Genomic DNA, 17,680 nt, shown 5'->3' with positions numbered 1-17,680 from the left:
AAACCAATTCTACCTCTATTCCCTATCTCAAGGAATAGACCAGTACTCACCTGGTTTCCAAGCCAGAAACACCTAAATAGGTATTACTTTTGACTTCCTCTTGTCCTTCAGCTCCCCATGTCCAATCAGGTCCTTTGGATTCTACCTCATTAATATATATCATATATCTGTTCACTTCTCCCCATCTCCAGAGCTATTTCCTGGTTCAGATCTTTTTCACATCTTACTTGGATTATTGTAGCAAACTCTCATTCTTATTTCTAAGAAGTAACTTGTCAGATACACATTCTAGAGATATAACTCTGGCTGCTTTGTGAAAAGTTTGGAGAAGGGTAAGATTAGAAGGGTAGATAGGAGAAGGGTAAGATCACACCATCATTCACTCCACTATGAATTTTACTCTCAAGGCACAATGAACCAGCCATTTGCAGTTTTCCAACTATGCTCTCTCTCTAGCTTCACAAAATCACAACAGAATTCGGAAGCATCATATTGGTGACTCCAAAGCCAAAGCAGCAAAAAATTCTCATCCTATACTAAGTAAATCTTCCTCTAGAAAAACTAGTTTTACTAAATTCTACAGTGCCACATAGTGGTGAGAGAGGGAAGCATATAATAAAGTGAAAGAAGTGTAGCTGGAAGTGAGAGATGACATCAGAGAGCCTGAAGTGATTTACCTTCCCTGTGATTAATGGTAAATGTCTGTGCACTGATTCCCAGTTGCATGTACTGGGGCACCCATGTTTACTTAGTTAGTCTTGCTCCTTAGATCACCCTCAGCAACTTACATCACTTGGGCTCAGGCTGCCCAGCCCATTCTCCTGCTCAGAATCCTTCCCAGATTCAGTGCCCTGGGAGGACCGAGGATGTGATGGGTGGATCCAGATCTCTAAGCGAGTGGTGTCATCTCCAACATGCCGGAAAGTAGACTTCTTTCCTTTCCGCCATTGGTCAGGGCTCAGTTCCAACTCCTCATGTTGCTTTTTTTCCATCTGTTCTGCCTGTACAATATACAAACACATAAGCTCAGACTCTCCTGGAATTCAGCTAATAAAAAGAGGCGCTCACCTCACCTGAGTTTGTTGCCCAAGGGCTATAAAAAGTAAAGACTTTGCTATAGTCCCAAAGTAGCAAAGTATCATCTGCTTTGTCTCATAGGCGTTATTAATTCCATAAACAAGATGCACACCCAAGGGCCCTGGAGAACTTTCCTAAACATGAGTTTGGTTCTGCATAGAGGCTGACTGACTCCATCAGCACAGCCCAACGGGACCCCTTGAGGCCATCATAAGTCATTCCCCTGAGGACACAGAGGCACTAAGAGAAACACATTCTGTTAGGAAGGAATGAGTCTGCCTGCATCCCCACTCACCTTTCGTTTGGTCTCTTCAAACAAGCTCATGAGACTCTCCTTGGCAGTCAGGATAGGGTTGCTGGCAGCTAAACTGCGCATATAGTAATAGACAGCATCAAGCTTCCTCCTCTGCAGAAAGAGGCCAAAGACATCGAGTCAACCAATTCTTTTTCTGACTCCAGCCTGAGTCAGCTGACCTAGAAAATTACTATCTCTCCCAGGCTGTGAGGAATTCCAATAAGAAAATCAGAATGCTATCCACGGAAGAAGCCATGGCAACTACATCAGAGAGCTCTTCTTGCACAGTACTGTATCTTATGAGCCAAGTGCTCACAAGGAGGAGAAAAAGAATGAAGAGCCTCATGAAATATAAAATCCAGTTACCTTTTGGTTTTAGAAAAAGACAAGGTTCAGCTCACTAATTAGTGTTTTAAAAATTATAAACAATGGCAACATCACTGATTAAATGTAGTGAGACAAGTGACCATCACTTTATAGATTTTACCTCTAAGCCTAAGGACACTGCCCCACAGGCATGATTATTCCCATTTTAGAAATGAGGAAACGGAAGCTCAAGGAGATTGCTGTCCAACAACCTAAGTTGTCCAACAAGGTCTCCAAGCCAAATCCCGGGTAAGCCAATATATGAACCTTGGTCTGTCTGGTTCACGTTTTCACTATACCACACTGACTCTACTGAGGAAGGGAAATACAAACTACTATCCAATGAATTCAGCAAATAAATACTTCAAGTCAGTTTTACAACCAGTTAATAAGGAAAAGAAGTAAAACAGAGAGGCCAGAAAGGAGAAAAAAAAAGAAAACACTGAAATAAAGGGAGAAGGAATGTCAAAAACCCTTTCTCTCTTCAAGTTCATATACACTTTCCCCCTTTTTTCTGTCTCAAAATGCATCTAGAATACTAACTTCTCTCTCTCCCCAGTAACTCATTCCTTAAAACTTGCATTTTAAACAAACAAACAAACAAACAAACAACAATAACAAAAAACCTTACATCTTGTATTCTGCTAGCATGGTTAAAGATACACATTCTAAGGTCAACTGCCTGAGTTTGAACTGGTCCTGCCATTTATTAGCTATAACTCAAAAGAAATCAACCTAGAGGTTTCCTTATCTGTAAAATGGAGATGTTTACACACATATGGCTCCCAAAAAGATTAAAATTCATATAATGCATACACTTTAACAGAATATCTGACATACTATTATAGTCAGTTCAATGGGGACTATTTGTTTTTTAAGATTTTATTTTTAAGTAATCTCTAGTATACCCAATGTGGGGCTCAAACTCACAACCCCTAGGTCAAGAGTTGCATGCTCTACTGACTGAGCCAGCCAGGTGTCTCCAATGGGGGCTATTTTTAATATTATTCTATTCCATACTAATCTCAGTCAATACTACTCACTTGATTTTAGGCTGTTTTGTCAATTCTACAATGATTTTTTTCATATTTTAACATCTCTGAAATTGATTTACAATCAATATCTACCATTATATCTCATTTATAATAACTCACATATTCTTTCTTAGTGGTCCAGAAAATAACAGTGCATTTAACAATCAACACATCACATTTCATGAAGTCTAATTTGTATCACTGTCTACACACCTCACTTGTCTTTTCAATACTTTTTTTCAGATCATATCACATATTCATCATTCAGAGTACCTAGCAAAGCACTGTGCACAAGCATGTTCTCATTGAATTCTTGAGATTCACTGAAATACTGATAGAAGACACAGAAAACTGAGAAAGTGACACTAAAAGACAAGTAGGATAAAAGACAGACAGAAAAAGAGGGACAGAGGAAAAGAACTTGAAAGGACTACTAATTTAGGTCAGAGATTTATGAAAGAAAAATATACCAATTTAATCAGAATGGGGAAAAGCCATTGAGGGAATTCAGTAAAGCTGTAAGGCTAAGATCAATGCTCAAAAATCAATTATATTTCTATACATTAGTAATAAACAACCTTTAAGAGAAATTAAGAAAATAATTCCATTTACAATAGCATCAAAAAGAGTAACATACTTAGGAATGAATTTAATAACCAAGTGTAAACGTGTAAAACTTATATACTGAAGATTATAAAACGTGTCTGAAAGAAATTAAAGAAGACCTAAATAAATCAAAAACTTCTGTGTAAATACTCCCCAAAGCAACTACACGGTCAACCTAATTCTTATGAAAATCCCAATGACTCTTTTTGCAGAAATGAAAAAACTGATCCTAAAATCCATATGGAATTACAAGAAACCCCAAATAGCAAAAATAATATTGAAAAAGAAGAATAAAGGTGGAAAACTCATATATCCTGATTTCAAAACTGACCACAAAGCTACAGTAATTGAAAGAATGCTGGCGTTGCTGGCATAAGAGGGGACATATGGGTCCATGGAAGAGAACTAAGAGTCCAGAAATAAACCATGCACCAAATGATTTTGAACAAGAATTCCAAGACTAGGCAATAGGGAAAGAACATTCAACAAATGGTACTGGAACAATTGATATCTATATGCAAAAGACTGAAGTTGGACTCTATTTCACACCAACTACAAAAATTAATGAAAAATGGATCAAAGATCTAAATACAGAAGCCATAACTATAAAAACTCCTAGAAGAAAACATAGCTTAACTCTGAATTTGATAATAGTTTCAAAGCTATGACACAAAAGCACAAGCAACAAAAGAAAAGATAAATAAATTGGACTTCATCAAAATTTAAAACTTTTGGGCATCAGAAGACATTATCAAGAAAGTGAAAAGACAGGGGCACCAGGGTGGTTCAGTTGGTTAAGCATCTGACTCTTGACTCCAGCTCAGGTCATGATCTCACAGTTTGTGAGTTTGAGCCCCGCAATGGGCTCTGCACTGTCAGTGCAGAGCTTGCTTGTGATTCTTTCTCTCCCTCTCTTTCTGCCCCTCCCTTGCTCCTCTCTAAGTTTATAAACTTAAAAAAAAATTTTTTTTAAGAAAAAAATGGGCAAAGGATTTGAACAGACATTTCTCCAAATGGCCAGTAAGTACAGCTCAATAGCGTTAGTCATTAGGGAAATACAAATCAAAACCACAATGAGATACTACTTCAAAATCAATAGATTTGTAGGTTAGCAACAAACTGATTCTAAAGCTAATACAGAAAAGCAGATCCAGAATAGCCTACACAATACTGACAAAGAAGAACATGGTCAGAAGACCAAACTCCCTCACTTCAAGACTTAGTATAAAGCTACAGTAATCAAGACAATGGTACTGCCCAAGAACAGCCAAATAGATCAATGGAATGTAATAGAAAACCCAGAAAGAGACCCACACAGTTATGGTCAGCTGATCTTTGACAGAGGAGGAAAGGCAATTCAATGGAGAAGGGATCACCTTTTCAACAAATGGAGTTGAAACAACTGGACATCCACATGCAAAACAATGGATCTTGCACAGACCTTAAAACTTTCATAACAATTAACTCAAAATGGATCACAGAACCTAGATGTAAAATGCAAAACTACACAAATCCTAGAAGATAACACAGGAGAAAATCTAAGTAACCTTGGGTTTGGTGAAGAGTTCTTAGATATTAAACCATAAGCACAATCCACAAAAGAAAAAGTTGATAAGATGGATTTCATTAAAATTTAAAACCTTATTCTGTGCTGAGAAAATGAAAAGATATGGGGCACCTGGGTGGCTCAGTCAGTTAAGCGTCCAGCTCTTGGTTTCAGCTCAAGTCATGATCTCATGGTTTGTGAGTTCAAGCCCCACGTCAGGCTCCATGCTGACAGTGCAGAGCCTGCTTGGGATTCTTTCTCTCTCTCTCTCTCTCTCCCTCTCTCTCTCTCTCTCTCTTTCTCTCTCTCTCTCTCTGTCCCTCCCCCGCTCACTCTCCCCGTCTCTCTCTCAAAAATAAACTTAAAAAATTTTTTTTAATTAAAAAATAAAAAGAAAGAAAATGAAAAGATAAACCACACACAGAGAAAACATTCGCAAAACACGTATCTGATAAGAGTGGTATTCAAAATATACTCTTGGGGGCACCTGGGTGGCTCAGTTGGTTAAGCATCTGACTTGGGCTCAGGTCATGATCTTTTGGTTCATGAGTTCGAGCCCGGCATCAGGCTCTGTGCTGACAGCTCAGAGCCTGGAGCCTGCTTTGGATTCTGTGTCTCCCTCTCTCTCTGCCCCTCCCCAACTCACACTCTGCCTCTCTTTCTCAAGAATAAATAAACATTAAAAAATTTTCAAAATAGGGGTGCCTGTGTGTCTCAGTCGGTTGAGCGTCCGACTTTGGCTCAGGTCATGACCTCACAGTTTGTGGGTTCGAGCCCTGCATCAGGCTCTGTGCTGACCAGTTGCTCAGAGCCTGGAGCCTGCATCAGATTCTGTGTCTCCTTCTCTCTCTGCCCCTCCCCTGCTCACGCTTTGTCTCACTCTGTTTCTCAAAAATAAATAAATGTAAAAAAAAAAAAAAAAGAAGAAGAAAAATTTAAAAAAATTCAAAATATACTCTTTAAATAATTTTTTTAATATTTATTTATTTTTGGGAGATAGACAGAGTAGGGGAGGGGGAGAGAGAGAGGGAGACACAGAATCCAAAGCAGGCTCCAGGCTCTGAGCCTGTCAGCACAGAGCCCAACGTGGGGCTTGAATCCACAAAGCACGGGATCATGACCTGGGCTGAAGTCAGACGCTCAACCGACTGAGCCACCCAGTCACCCCGAAAATATACTTTTAAAACTTAACAGTAAGAAAAAAAAACCCCAATTTAAAAATGGGCAAAAGATCAACACACCTCACAAAAAGATGCACACAGATGGCAAATAAGCATACGAAAAGATGCTCCACATCATGTATCATTAGGGAATTGCAAAGTAAAACGAGATGATAACACTACACACCCATCAGAATGACCAAAATCCAAAACACTGATAACACTAAATGCTTATGAGGATGCAGAGCAACGGGAACTCTCACCCACGGCCAGCGGGAATGCAAAATGGCACAGCCACTTCAGAAGACAATTTGGCAGTTTCTTCCAAAACTACATCCGCTCTTACCATACAATCCAGCAATCACACCCTTTGGTATTTACTCAAATGAAATGAAAACTTATGTCCACACAAAGCCCTGCACACAAACATTTATAGCATTTTTATTCATAATTACCAAAACTCGTAAGCAACCAAGATGTCTTTCCATAGGGGAATGGATAAACCAACTGTGGTACATCCATACAGTGGAGTACTATTACTCAACAATAAAAAGAAAAGAGCTATCAAGCCACAAAAATAAACCTAAATGCATATTACCAAGTGAAAGAGGCAAAGCTGAAAAGGCTACATACTGTATGGTTCCAATTATATGACATTCAAGAAAAAGCAAAACTACAGAGACAGTAAAAATTAAGATTGCTAGAGGTTCAGGGAGTGAGGGGGGATGAACAGGTGGAAGGTGGAACACAGGGTATTTTTAGGACAGTGAACTTACTCTGTATGACACTACAATGATGGATACATGTCATTACAGATTTGTTCAAATCCACAAAATGTACACAAAATATAAAAGTGAACCCTAATGTACACTATGGACTTTAGTTAGTGATAACGTGTCAATGCTGTCTCATCAATTATAAACAAATGTATTACACTAATGCAAGATGTTAATGACTGGGAAAATGGAGGAGAGGAGAGTTGAGGGAATATATAGGAACTCTGTACTTTCTGCTTACTTCTCTGCAAACCTAAAACTGACCAAAAAATTTAAAAAATAAGAAACAAATATTAAAGAGATATCCCTTCACACTCACTAGGCTGGTCATAATCAAAAAAATGAAAAATAACAAATGTTGGTGAGAACATGGAGGAACTGGAACCCTTGTACATTGCTGGTAGGAATGTAAAATGGTGCAGCCTCTATGAAGAAGTTTGGTGGTCCCTTAAAAAGTTAAACACAGAATTACCATACAACCCAGCAATTCCACTCCTAGCTTGTTTCTTTGTTTTTTTGTTTTGTTTTGTTTTTTTGTTTTTTTAGAGAGTGGGAAAGAGAGAGAGAAAGCACATGGGCAGGGGAAGAGCAGAAGGAAAGGAAAAAAGAGAGAATCCCAAGCAGGCTCTGCACTGTCAGCTCAACATGGGGCTCGAACCCATGAACCATGAGATCATGACCTGAGCCGAAACCAACAGTCACACGCTTAACTGACTGAGGCACCCAGGTGCTCCTCCACTCCTAGGTATAGACCCAAAAGAACTGAAAACAGATATTCAAACAAATACCTGTACTTGACAAAGCACTATTCACAATAGGTGAAAGTTGAAAACAACCAAAACGTCCATCAACTAATGAATAAGTATGGTATATTGATGCAAAGAGAGTATTACTTGGCCATACAAATGAAGTGCTGAGACATCCTACAACATAAATGAACCTCAAAAACTTTATGGTAAATGAAAGAAGCCAGATATAAAAGGTCACATACTATGATTCCATTTACATGAAACATTCAATAGATAGATCCTGAGACAGAAATAAACTAATGATTGCCAGAGGCTGAGAGGTGGAAGGAATGGAGAGTAATGGGTATGGGGTTTCCTTTTGGGGTGAAGAAAATGTCTTGGAACTAGACAGAGTTGATGGTTGCACAATACTGTTAATGTACTAAAGACAATAAAAAGTGAGTGAAGATACTCAATAGATTTTGAAGGAAGTGTATCTGTAAACCACGTTATTTAATCAATAATTTCAATCCATAATTAAGCAGTAGGAATTTTTTGGAATCTTTTGTAGAGTAAAGGGGAATAAAAATTTTTAATTCAAAAAAAATTTTTTGAATTCAAACATTGTTTATTTGGGCAATGAATTTTACAGAATTATGAAAACGTTACCTGCTAAATGACATGTTAGCTACTTTACACTTAAATCTTTGATACCTACCATTGACCTTCCCCCCCTTCAATTCAGCTTCCTTACTAGGGGCCATTATCAGCTCCCAAGACTCTCTGTTAGAGGTACATTTAGAGAAGTCTGGTAAGATCTAGGAAGATACGATTTGGAACTAAGTGCTTCTGCTAAAGGGGCTCCTTAGGGTGGAAAGCTAAGAGGAATATCCGGGGAAAAGAAGGATCTGACTACTTAAGGATAGGTGAGGACTTTAAGGAAAAGTGAAAAGGATTCTTATTTTCCTTCTGGAAATGAGTAACCTTATTCAACAGGACAGCGAAGGGAAGCAACAAGATTAAGATTCAGAGCAGAAGCCTTGGTCAAAAACAGAGAGTGGTGTTTGGCTGGGGCATGAGCACTCCCTTAGGAACTGAAGGGCGATGAAAGTGGATCAAGCACAGATTCAACCGAAGTAAGGATCACTGACAACTTACCTCTGAAAGGAACAAAAGGAAGGTGAGGATGGGAGGCAGCAAAGGATATTCTTTGGGTTTAGTGTTCAGATGAATTCCAGCTCCAGGAGCTGATACTATCAAAATCCATTCTTTCTAAGATACTGCCTGGAAACACTTCCCCTGTCCATAAGATTGCTTACCGTGTACACTGCCAGCAGAGCCAACTGGTTATAGGGGCGCCCATTCTTGGGAGCAATATGCTGGGCCTTTAGGTACCAACTGGAATAGAAAAACAGTAAAAAATGCTAGCTCCACATCAACTCTTTCCATTTCATCACTTGACAGCCCTTACTGCTTAAGACATAGCTGGAGTGTTAGATGTAACGCTGGAGTGGTAAAGCCTGGTAACAGAGACCAATAGGGACAACTGTAGGACTTCCATATGGGAGGCAGCTCAGGTGGCCCATTGCTCTTAATAGGGATTAGCCTAACGCCACAAGGAAAGAGAAGCAATGAACAAGAGGCAAAAGTACCTGCGTGCTTTCCCGTAGTTTGCTGTGTCATTGGCTTGTTCCCGATACCTAGCGATATCTCCTTGGCAAATCATACACCGCTGGGCACTGATCAAAGCATATTTTACCTTCAGAAAAAATGATCAGTTAGTAGTGTACCCAAGAAACTGTAACTTCAACCCCAAAGGACAGGGATGGGATTAAAGTGACAAGAGCAGCATTAATAAGGCACTAGTAGTCCTGAACAAAGTAAAAATTTTCAGTCTAAACTTGGCTACTAAAAAACAGCCAACAACATGATGCAAAATTTAATGAGAAAGAATGGCAGAAACAAGAGGGTGTCATTCTTATTTCAAGTCCCAAGTAAATAGAAGAAAACATTTTGAAACTAGGAGTCAGGAAACCTATGTCAGAGTTGTGTGATTTTACATAGGTCTTTGGGACTGTTTGGAGGACTCAAGTTTCTTCATCTGAATGTAGAAATACATATTCCACAAGGTAAGTGGAGAGAATAAGTGTTAAATACTCCATAAATTATAAAGTGATATACAAATAGTAAGATAACTAGTTATTCTTTTATTTTCCTGTCCTCTCTCTCCTCAAACTATTATTATCACTGTACTGTGTTACTGCCTTACACTCACTTTGCAAAAAACAGTAATATCCCCTAGAACTAATAATATAGTTACCCTTTACCAAACACCTACAACATAGTTGTAGTTCTCTCTCCCTCTCCGTGTATGTTTTCTCACTAATGGGCTTGGAATCTGTCACTCAGAAAACAAGAGTTTTCTCAATCCCAAGACATATGTCCAACCAAAAAACCTAAGGAGCATCACTTTGTAACATACAATTCCACTCCACTTCACCACACACAAGAAATTAACACATCACGAGTAAAGAACAAAGCTTCAAGAAGAGGTAGATTCTGATGCCTTAGCAAGGCTCATCCACGAGCTCAATAACTAGCTGCAGCACATCAGCCTCCTAATACATAACAAATGCGTGCCTCAGCAAAGTTACATACCACTACATGTCACATACCTTCAGAGTCCTCACTATTCGGCACATTCTATGAATGAACACCAAGAACCCTCGGTAGTTAACTGATAAAACACCAAAAAAACCAATTCTGTTTCCATACTGTAGCACTCTGCCATCTCAACCGGGGGGGGGGGGGGGGGGGGGGGGACCAAATTCCAGCAAAGGCTCTCCTTAGGATGAAGTCCCAGACGATCGAGCTTCTGTTCATCTCTTCAACACCACTTCCCGCCTCTCTCTGGGCCTCAGTCAGATTAGACTTCTCTCAGTTTTCCTAACACACCATGCTCTTTCCCACTTCAGGACCTGCATATATACTACTTCCTCTCCAGAGAATGTTCTAGCATCTTCACATACACCTTCATCTGGCTAACAACCCAGGTCTTCAGCCCCAGCTTAAGCGCAACTTCCTCAGTCTTCTAGGATCCTCTAAAGCCCTTTACATTAGACCCGCACCATACATCCTCTGCCGAAGTCACTGCATCTGTAATTACTAATCCAACATCCGTACTCACCCCTAATCAAACTCTAAACTCCAGGAGCTGGGATCATGGCTTTCTTGTTCCACAATGAATCATGTGTGCCTAGAAAGGCACATGGCATGTAGGAAGATCTCAACAAATACTTGTTGATTAATGACAGAGTTTGTACACAGCAATCATCAGAAGAAATAGAAAAGCAAGAGGAAGTCTCTGCTCCATAATTCATATGCCTTTCTCTAATGAGTCTTTAACCTCTTCCTTTCTTTTGGCTCTTTCCTCCCAATATACAAATATGCTTAAGCCTCTTCCAGGTTAAAGACAAACTTCTCTTGACACTGTTTTCTCCTTTAACTACTATCTTCCCTCCTTGCCTCTGCAGCCAAGATTCTTAAAAGAATGGTCTATATTCCTCCCTTTGTTGTTATCTACTGTCCCACCTCTTATTCACTATACTCTGGCTTCCATCCTCTCCAACGAAAATAAATTGTAATAAAGTCATCCAATGGACACTTTTAGTAATCTTAACATTCAATGACTCTACAGCACTTTACCAATTTTATCTATTACCACCTAGAAATTTGAACCGCCCCTATTCTCTGGCTGACTGGCCAATATATCCCAGCATCCCAACTTCTCTTTCAACTATCACTTATACATTGATGACTTCTGAATCTATATCACATGCTTAGCTCTTTCTCCTGAGCTTCAAACAGACCAGAATACTTCTTTGTGCATTTTTAAGTTCTCCCACTTAAACACAGCCAAAACTGAACTATTAACCTCTTCCTTCCCAGCCACTCTCCTAGGCCACAAACTGGAAAATGATCTACACTCTTTATGCCTCCTGTCTCATCACTCACATCAAATTGCCAGCGAGTTAATTATATTTCCCTTAGATCTTTCCAATTTGTTTCCTCTTTTCCACCTCCATTACTTCTACCTTAGTTCAGGCCCACAACCTGACTCTCCTACCTCCATTCTTGCCCAAACTCATCCATTTGCCAGAGTGACTGGTTCTAAGAAGAAATCCATTTACTGAAGTTCAATCAATGGTTCCTCACCGCTTTCCAAAATGAAGTCCAAACTCTTCACTATGGCATACAAAAGTCTTTGATCTATCCCTTTCTACTTCATTTGCTTTACCTCCTACAACAGCCCGACTCCACATTACAAAAACCAGCATACTGAACTTCTTGCACTTTCTAACAAGGCCTAATTCTCTCTTGCTGTACCTTGTACTGCCCCTTCCACTCCCGGTCATGTTTCAAGACTTGAGAGTCTCTCAGAAGTTTTCCTTGACCCCACGAGTCTGAATTAGAGCCACTCCACTCTGTGCCCCTTCAACACTGTATATATAACATTACATTAGTACGTACTTATTACATTATAATTGTTGGTTTAATCAGTCTGTTCCCCCGTTGGACTGTATCTTTCATTCTGTATCCTCAACACCCAGCACAGTGCTTAGCACATAACTAACACTGGATAAATGCTTACTAAATGGATGAATACATTTAAGATATAGAAGCTGGCTTACTGTCTTGCGTAATGGCTTGCTGCGAATGGCAAGACCATCCATGTAGTCCTCCAGTTTGAACTTGTAAGTAACCTGCAGCTTCTGAAGCAAACTATCAAAGAAGTCACTACCCTATAAAGACAAAAAATAAGAAACAGCTGAATCAGGCTGTTCTGATCCAATCTACCCACCAGGAACTGGGTTAGGTAACCTGTCCACAGTTCTGCTAATGTTTAATCATCCCATGTAAATAGAGGCACACACAGTATTTACTGGTCACCAACTAAACACAAGACAAATCCATAGCATAAGCCCCTCCATGGTTTTAAAAATATGAAAGAACACACACACACACACACACACACACACACACACACACACGCTTTCTCTCCCAACAGCCACCCGCCCTCCAAACAAGACATTCAGAAAATTTCCAAGCTCAGAACTAACTCCAACTGCCAGTTAGTTATGATCCCAAGGAAGCAACAGGGTAGGGCAGGCCTAAACCCATGAAAAGAGCATAAAGTATTTCGTCAATGTTCCGCCATAAATCATATTTCCGGTGATAAAAACCCATCACAACTACAGAATGCTGAAGCCTTTATCCTGAGGGCAAAAAGATGATGGTTTACCTCATCCAAGAGCTCCAAAAGTCTGTTCCGAATCTGCTCTGGGTTCTCAACATTCGGATCCTTGAGAAGCTGCCTGAACTTCTCAATCACCTGATAGAAAGCATTCTTCCACAGGATCTGATCCACATTCTGATTATCAGAGAACTCAATATCTAATAGGATACAGCGCTCATATAGCTGCAGCAGTTCAGCTCTGGAATAAAATACATGCAACTTCTAGCTCCAAATACACCACAGGAAAGGCTAGACCCAAGATTTGAGCTTCTTGCAAATTAAACACCTTCCTTGGCAGGAAATCCAAAATGCCACCAGGTACAGTACTCATTTGACTTTCCACTCTGCAGCAGAATGTCATTCTAAAGACAGTTATGTCTAGGAAAGTAGTTTTTCCCCATATGCCTCTACCTAAATTTAACAGCTGAAATAAGATCTCCACCACAAGTTATATGCTGTTCACTTCTTGGCATTCTGGAAAGTCTTTCCTTTTCCATTTCCAGATTCCATGTTCTCTTAAAGATTTTTTTTTTTCTTAAAGAAAAAGTGGGAAGCATAATCATCTCTAAGACTAGAAACTGCCCCTTCCGTATACAACTCACCCAGTGACCTGCCTAAAAAGTTTCTACCTTCCTCAGCCACAGGAGCCCATATGCCTCCAGCTTATCTCCATTCCCCTCTAGCCGGGATGGAACACACCATACCTGAGCTGAGCCATCTTCTCCAGGCCCTCCGGACTGATGCGGTCCCTGGAGAGCAGGTTGCTGAGCTGCAGTTCCTGGTTGTCAGCCACCCGGAGAAGCCTATGCAGCTCCTGCTGCTGCATGTTCCTCATGTGCTGTTCCATCTCCTCAGGACTCATGGTGCTGGCAGGAAGAGGGCCACAAACATACTGTCCTGCTGGAGTCGGGTAGCCTGGGTAGTAAGGCCCAGGGTACACACCATTCGTAGGGCCCACTGGGTACTGCAGAGGGCTATAGCCTGTATAAGGATACTGGGAGGCAGGACCTGGTGTCCGGGGGTAATAATAGGGGTTGTCAGAGTTTTGAAACTTATAGTAAGATGCTTGGGCCTGGCGGGAGTCACCCCAAGAAGTAGGGCTGACTTCATCATCAGTGTCCAAGAAATGTAGTTGGGGCGTCTGGCTCTTTAGAGCAGGTTTCTGATCAGGATTGTTTGGGTCCCATAATCGTCGAGTGGTGCCCCCTCGGCCCCAACTCCGAGATCCCTTACTACCAGATCCAAATAAAAGCCGAGGTCCCAAAGGTGCAGATTCTGGAGAACCGGCTGAATTGACAGATAGGGTGGTATGGGCAGGCAGAATCAGAATGCCTCGTCCCCGACCCCGAAGTTCTTGCTTCAGGTTTTTGGACTCTTGCTTCTCAGAGCCTTTGCCCCCACTGCTCAAGCCTTTGTCAGGCTTTATCCTATCCACATCCTCCCTGGATGATCTCACCATGGGGGAATCTTTGTTCATGGTTTCTGCATCAAAAGTGACATGAAGTGTGCCTCGGTTTTCTTTCCCGTTGCTTTTCTGCTCTCCCTCCCCCCGGCCAGACCAGCTTCTTTCTAAATGTTTCTTCCTTTCCGAGCTCCTCCTGGGTCCATCAGACTCATCAATTCTGTCCTCGTCTAAAGAATCAGTGGAGGACATAGATACTTGCTTCTTCAGTCGTGGTCTCTCCTTGGTCCGATCCTGTCGGCGGCGACGACATCCGTTATCAGTCAGGCCAGCCCCCTCAGCACTGTTGTTGCTGCCAGCTGAGCTGGTACTGCAAGTGCGGTATCGGTTCCTCCGTTTGTCTGAGCGGGAGTAGCGCTTTGCAGAACCTGGCTTCCCCTGTGCCGGGTCATCATTCACTTTCTTTATCCCCTCCCCCTTTTCAATCCTCCTTCCTTTTTCTCCCTTTGCAACCCTTACTCTGTCACCATTGAGGCTCTTTTCTGCCTCATCTTTATCTGGTTTATTCACAACCTCCTCTTTCACATTTCCCCTATATTCATCTTCTTCTACTCTCAGTTGTTCTACCTGGTTGAGGATTTCTTCCTCACCCACCCTGCTAGTTGATTCTTTGGTAACAGTCTGCAAACGCCTTCCAGGCTGGTAGATCTGCATGTCAGGTTTCTTTGTTCTCTTGATAATTCTTAGACTTCGATCCTCTTGTCCAGAAGTCCTAGGAAAGGACTCCTGTGCCCGAGTATTTTCTGGATCTACAGGACCATTTTGGTGTTGATTATCCAGTTCCTTGCAGACATCTTTAATGAGCTGTGTACCATTTCCAACAGCAGAACAATCTCTGTCATTAACAATTTCATCCTTAAATTCATCACCCCCAGAAGGTTCCTTGATTTTAGGTTTGTTCCTTAGCCGGGAAAGACCAGGCTTATAGATTTCCAGATCTGGGCGCCTGTTATCTTTGCGCTGCCTGGGCTCCTTCATGTTTTCTGCAATGTTGGAGAGAGTGTTGGGGAGGAACAGGTAGAAGAAAAGAATAAAAGGGGAGGGAAGGGAAAAAAAAACACTGTCATTCCGGTCAAGTAACAGAAAAGCCTAGCAAGAATTACACATGAAAATGTTAATATTGGTGGACATGAAAGGAAATTTCTAAAGAAGCAGAAATTCTACTAGATGTACAATATTTATTCAGCAACTGGCAAGGCTAAGAACTTCATTATGTTGGAGCTACCTACACTTGGGTTAGGGAAACAGGAAAAAAAAAAATCATACTCTCTTGTGTTACCCAAGTCATATCCAGATCCCCAAGACCCCAAACTACCTCACTGCCAGAATAAAAGATCTCTGATCACTTAAGCATCAGACTGTTCTCTGCTATGGAGCCCTTGGATCCATCTGAATCTTTTCTTCTAGTGCCTCCAACATTTTTCCAGGGTGGCTAAGTCCTTTTTAACATAGGAGTAGTTTATGGGAAAGGAGAAAAAGAGGGGTATGCATAACAATCCACAGTTCTGGACATCTCTGAAGAAAAAATTTGCAACTCCAGTCTCTGAACTTGGCCAGGACAATCCTCTTCTTTTAGGATACCAATTGCCCAAACATGTACCTCCTGTTGAAGCAAACAGGAAGCAGTTCCTTTCACATTCTTCAACTGCACTCATGCTTACCAACTCTCTAACAGCAGCTAGCAGTCATTCTAAGGAAATACTGCTTAGACTATCATCATTAGAATACTGGGACTAACTGCTACTATGATGTGGAATATGAGAAGGAAAAAGTTCCATAAAGGAGCTTTCTCTGGAGGATAACGGAAGTATTGTCACATGCTCGCAAAATACCCAGGTCTGCAGCACTCAAGAATAACAGTACAGGACTTTAGAAACTACTCTCCAGGCTCCAAAAACTTAATGAATGACAGATAGGCAAGTATCTATTTTTTGTATCTGTCACTTTATCTATTAAGGGGAGAGATTACTACAAATAGACACTAAACTTTTCAATGGGAAACTGACAGGAATTAGTGAGATTACAGAGGACTCAAAACAGAATGCTATATAAAATCCCCATATTGTTCTATAAACATCAATGCAAACAAGCCCATAACAGGGATAGGGAACATCCTCCAGCATTTAATCTCATGGGTATAACAAAGCAGAAAGAAACAAAAACCCCTGAAGTGTAAGATATTGCTACAGTATTTTCAAAAGTTTAAAACACTACTTCATCAAGTACAGATAAAGGTAAAGCGGTTTACCTCCAGAATAACTCACCCTCAGCAGCCTTTGTAACTTAGGTGAGAGGTGGGGAAGAGGAATGAGAAGAGCTACTACTACTTTTCAGAGCAGAGGGAGAAAACGACCTGAATAATCCCATTCAGGTGACCAACGAAAACCAATTTCACGGACTGTGGCCACAAGCATGAGAAACACAACTCTAACACAACTCCACTGCCTAACAAACGAGAGATGAGATACTAGAATCTTCCTTGGAGCTTTCCTGTTATGGATGGAGACTTTAATTTGCAAGATGGGCATTCTCTCTGATAAAAACTGCTCCTACACATGCCAAGGGCAAACCAGAGTAGAGTCAGCTCTCTACTGGAGGTCCTGGATCCCTCCAGCGGCGCAGCCTTCCTTGGGGGAAAAAGTTCAACAAGGAAGTCCCAAGCTGTCCCATCTTTCTCCTCGATTTCCCCAGTTCCTTCTCTCCAACTCTAAAGAGATGACAGGGCAGGCATGCAGATGATTTCCTCTAGGAACGATACACCCTGGGGCCTCCACCAGACCCTGGCGCCCACTCCTCTCCGCATCTCCTGACGGCTGGGAAATCCAGACTGGTCTGAGAAGGCTGGGGCATTGGGGAACAGTCACCTTCGCGGTGAGAAAGGGGGCGGAGGCAGGAACTCAGGTCGAGCTCTCCCGAAAGGGGCCGGAGCTGGCGGAGCCGGACTCCACACCGGCCTCCGGGATGGTGGGGCGGCCAGGGGACCGCCCTCGGCCCCCGCCCCCACTGCCGGGGGAAGGGGCGGGGGCTCCGGAGCGCCGCGGACAGAGCAGGGAGGAGGCAGAGGAGGAGAGGGAGGCGGGGCGGGCAGGCCCAGCCCAGGAGCTGGGCGGTGCGACTCACCTCTGCTCCCGGCCTGCGGAGCCAGAGCGGCCAGGATCCCTCGCAGCTCCGACGCCGAGATCCGGACACGCTCCAACCCCTCCGCCATCTTCGCGGCTGCTGCTACAGCTGCAGCCACTCCGCCACCGCCGCGCGCAGCCAGGAAACCACGACGGACGGGCGGTGCGCGCGCTTACCCACCTCCCACCCGTGTCCCCGCCCCCTCCCGCCCTCC

General features: G+C 42.0%; 1 protein-coding gene across 4 annotated transcripts in view; it reads right to left on the bottom strand.

The window, feature by feature from the left end:
* SMG6 (SMG6 nonsense mediated mRNA decay factor) overlaps positions 1–17,657 on the bottom strand; it is a 226,478-nt gene extending 208,821 nt beyond the window's left edge. For 2 of the 4 annotated variants that reach the window (XM_060646929.3, XM_060646932.3), the window contains exons 1-8: positions 17,467–17,657; positions 13,589–15,329; positions 12,891–13,083; positions 12,280–12,390; positions 9,241–9,347; positions 8,908–8,986; positions 1,373–1,483; positions 789–1,001 (exon numbers count right to left, since the gene is read on the bottom strand). In XM_060646929.3, coding sequence (XP_060502912.1) covers positions 789–1,001; positions 1,373–1,483; positions 8,908–8,986; positions 9,241–9,347; positions 12,280–12,390; positions 12,891–13,083; positions 13,589–15,329; positions 17,467–17,554 — 2,643 coding nt within the window. In that variant the 5' untranslated portion in view covers positions 17,555–17,657. Of the gene's footprint in view, positions 1–788; positions 1,002–1,372; positions 1,484–8,907; positions 8,987–9,240; positions 9,348–12,279; positions 12,391–12,890; positions 13,084–13,588; positions 15,330–16,610; positions 17,140–17,210; positions 17,440–17,466 lie in introns of those variants that run through there. The other 2 variants (XM_060646930.3, XM_060646931.3) reach the window with 2 other exon arrangements.
* Between the last annotated feature and the right edge of the window lie 23 nt (positions 17,658–17,680).

The sequence above is a fragment of the Panthera onca genome, chromosome E1 (genome assembly GCF_046562875.1).
Source record: "Panthera onca isolate mPanOnc1 chromosome E1, mPanOnc1 haplotype 2, whole genome shotgun sequence".
In the NCBI taxonomy this organism is placed as follows: domain Eukaryota; kingdom Metazoa; phylum Chordata; class Mammalia; order Carnivora; family Felidae; genus Panthera; species Panthera onca.
The sequence above is the reverse complement of the archived record's forward strand: the minus strand, read 5'-3'. Positions and strand labels throughout refer to the sequence as shown.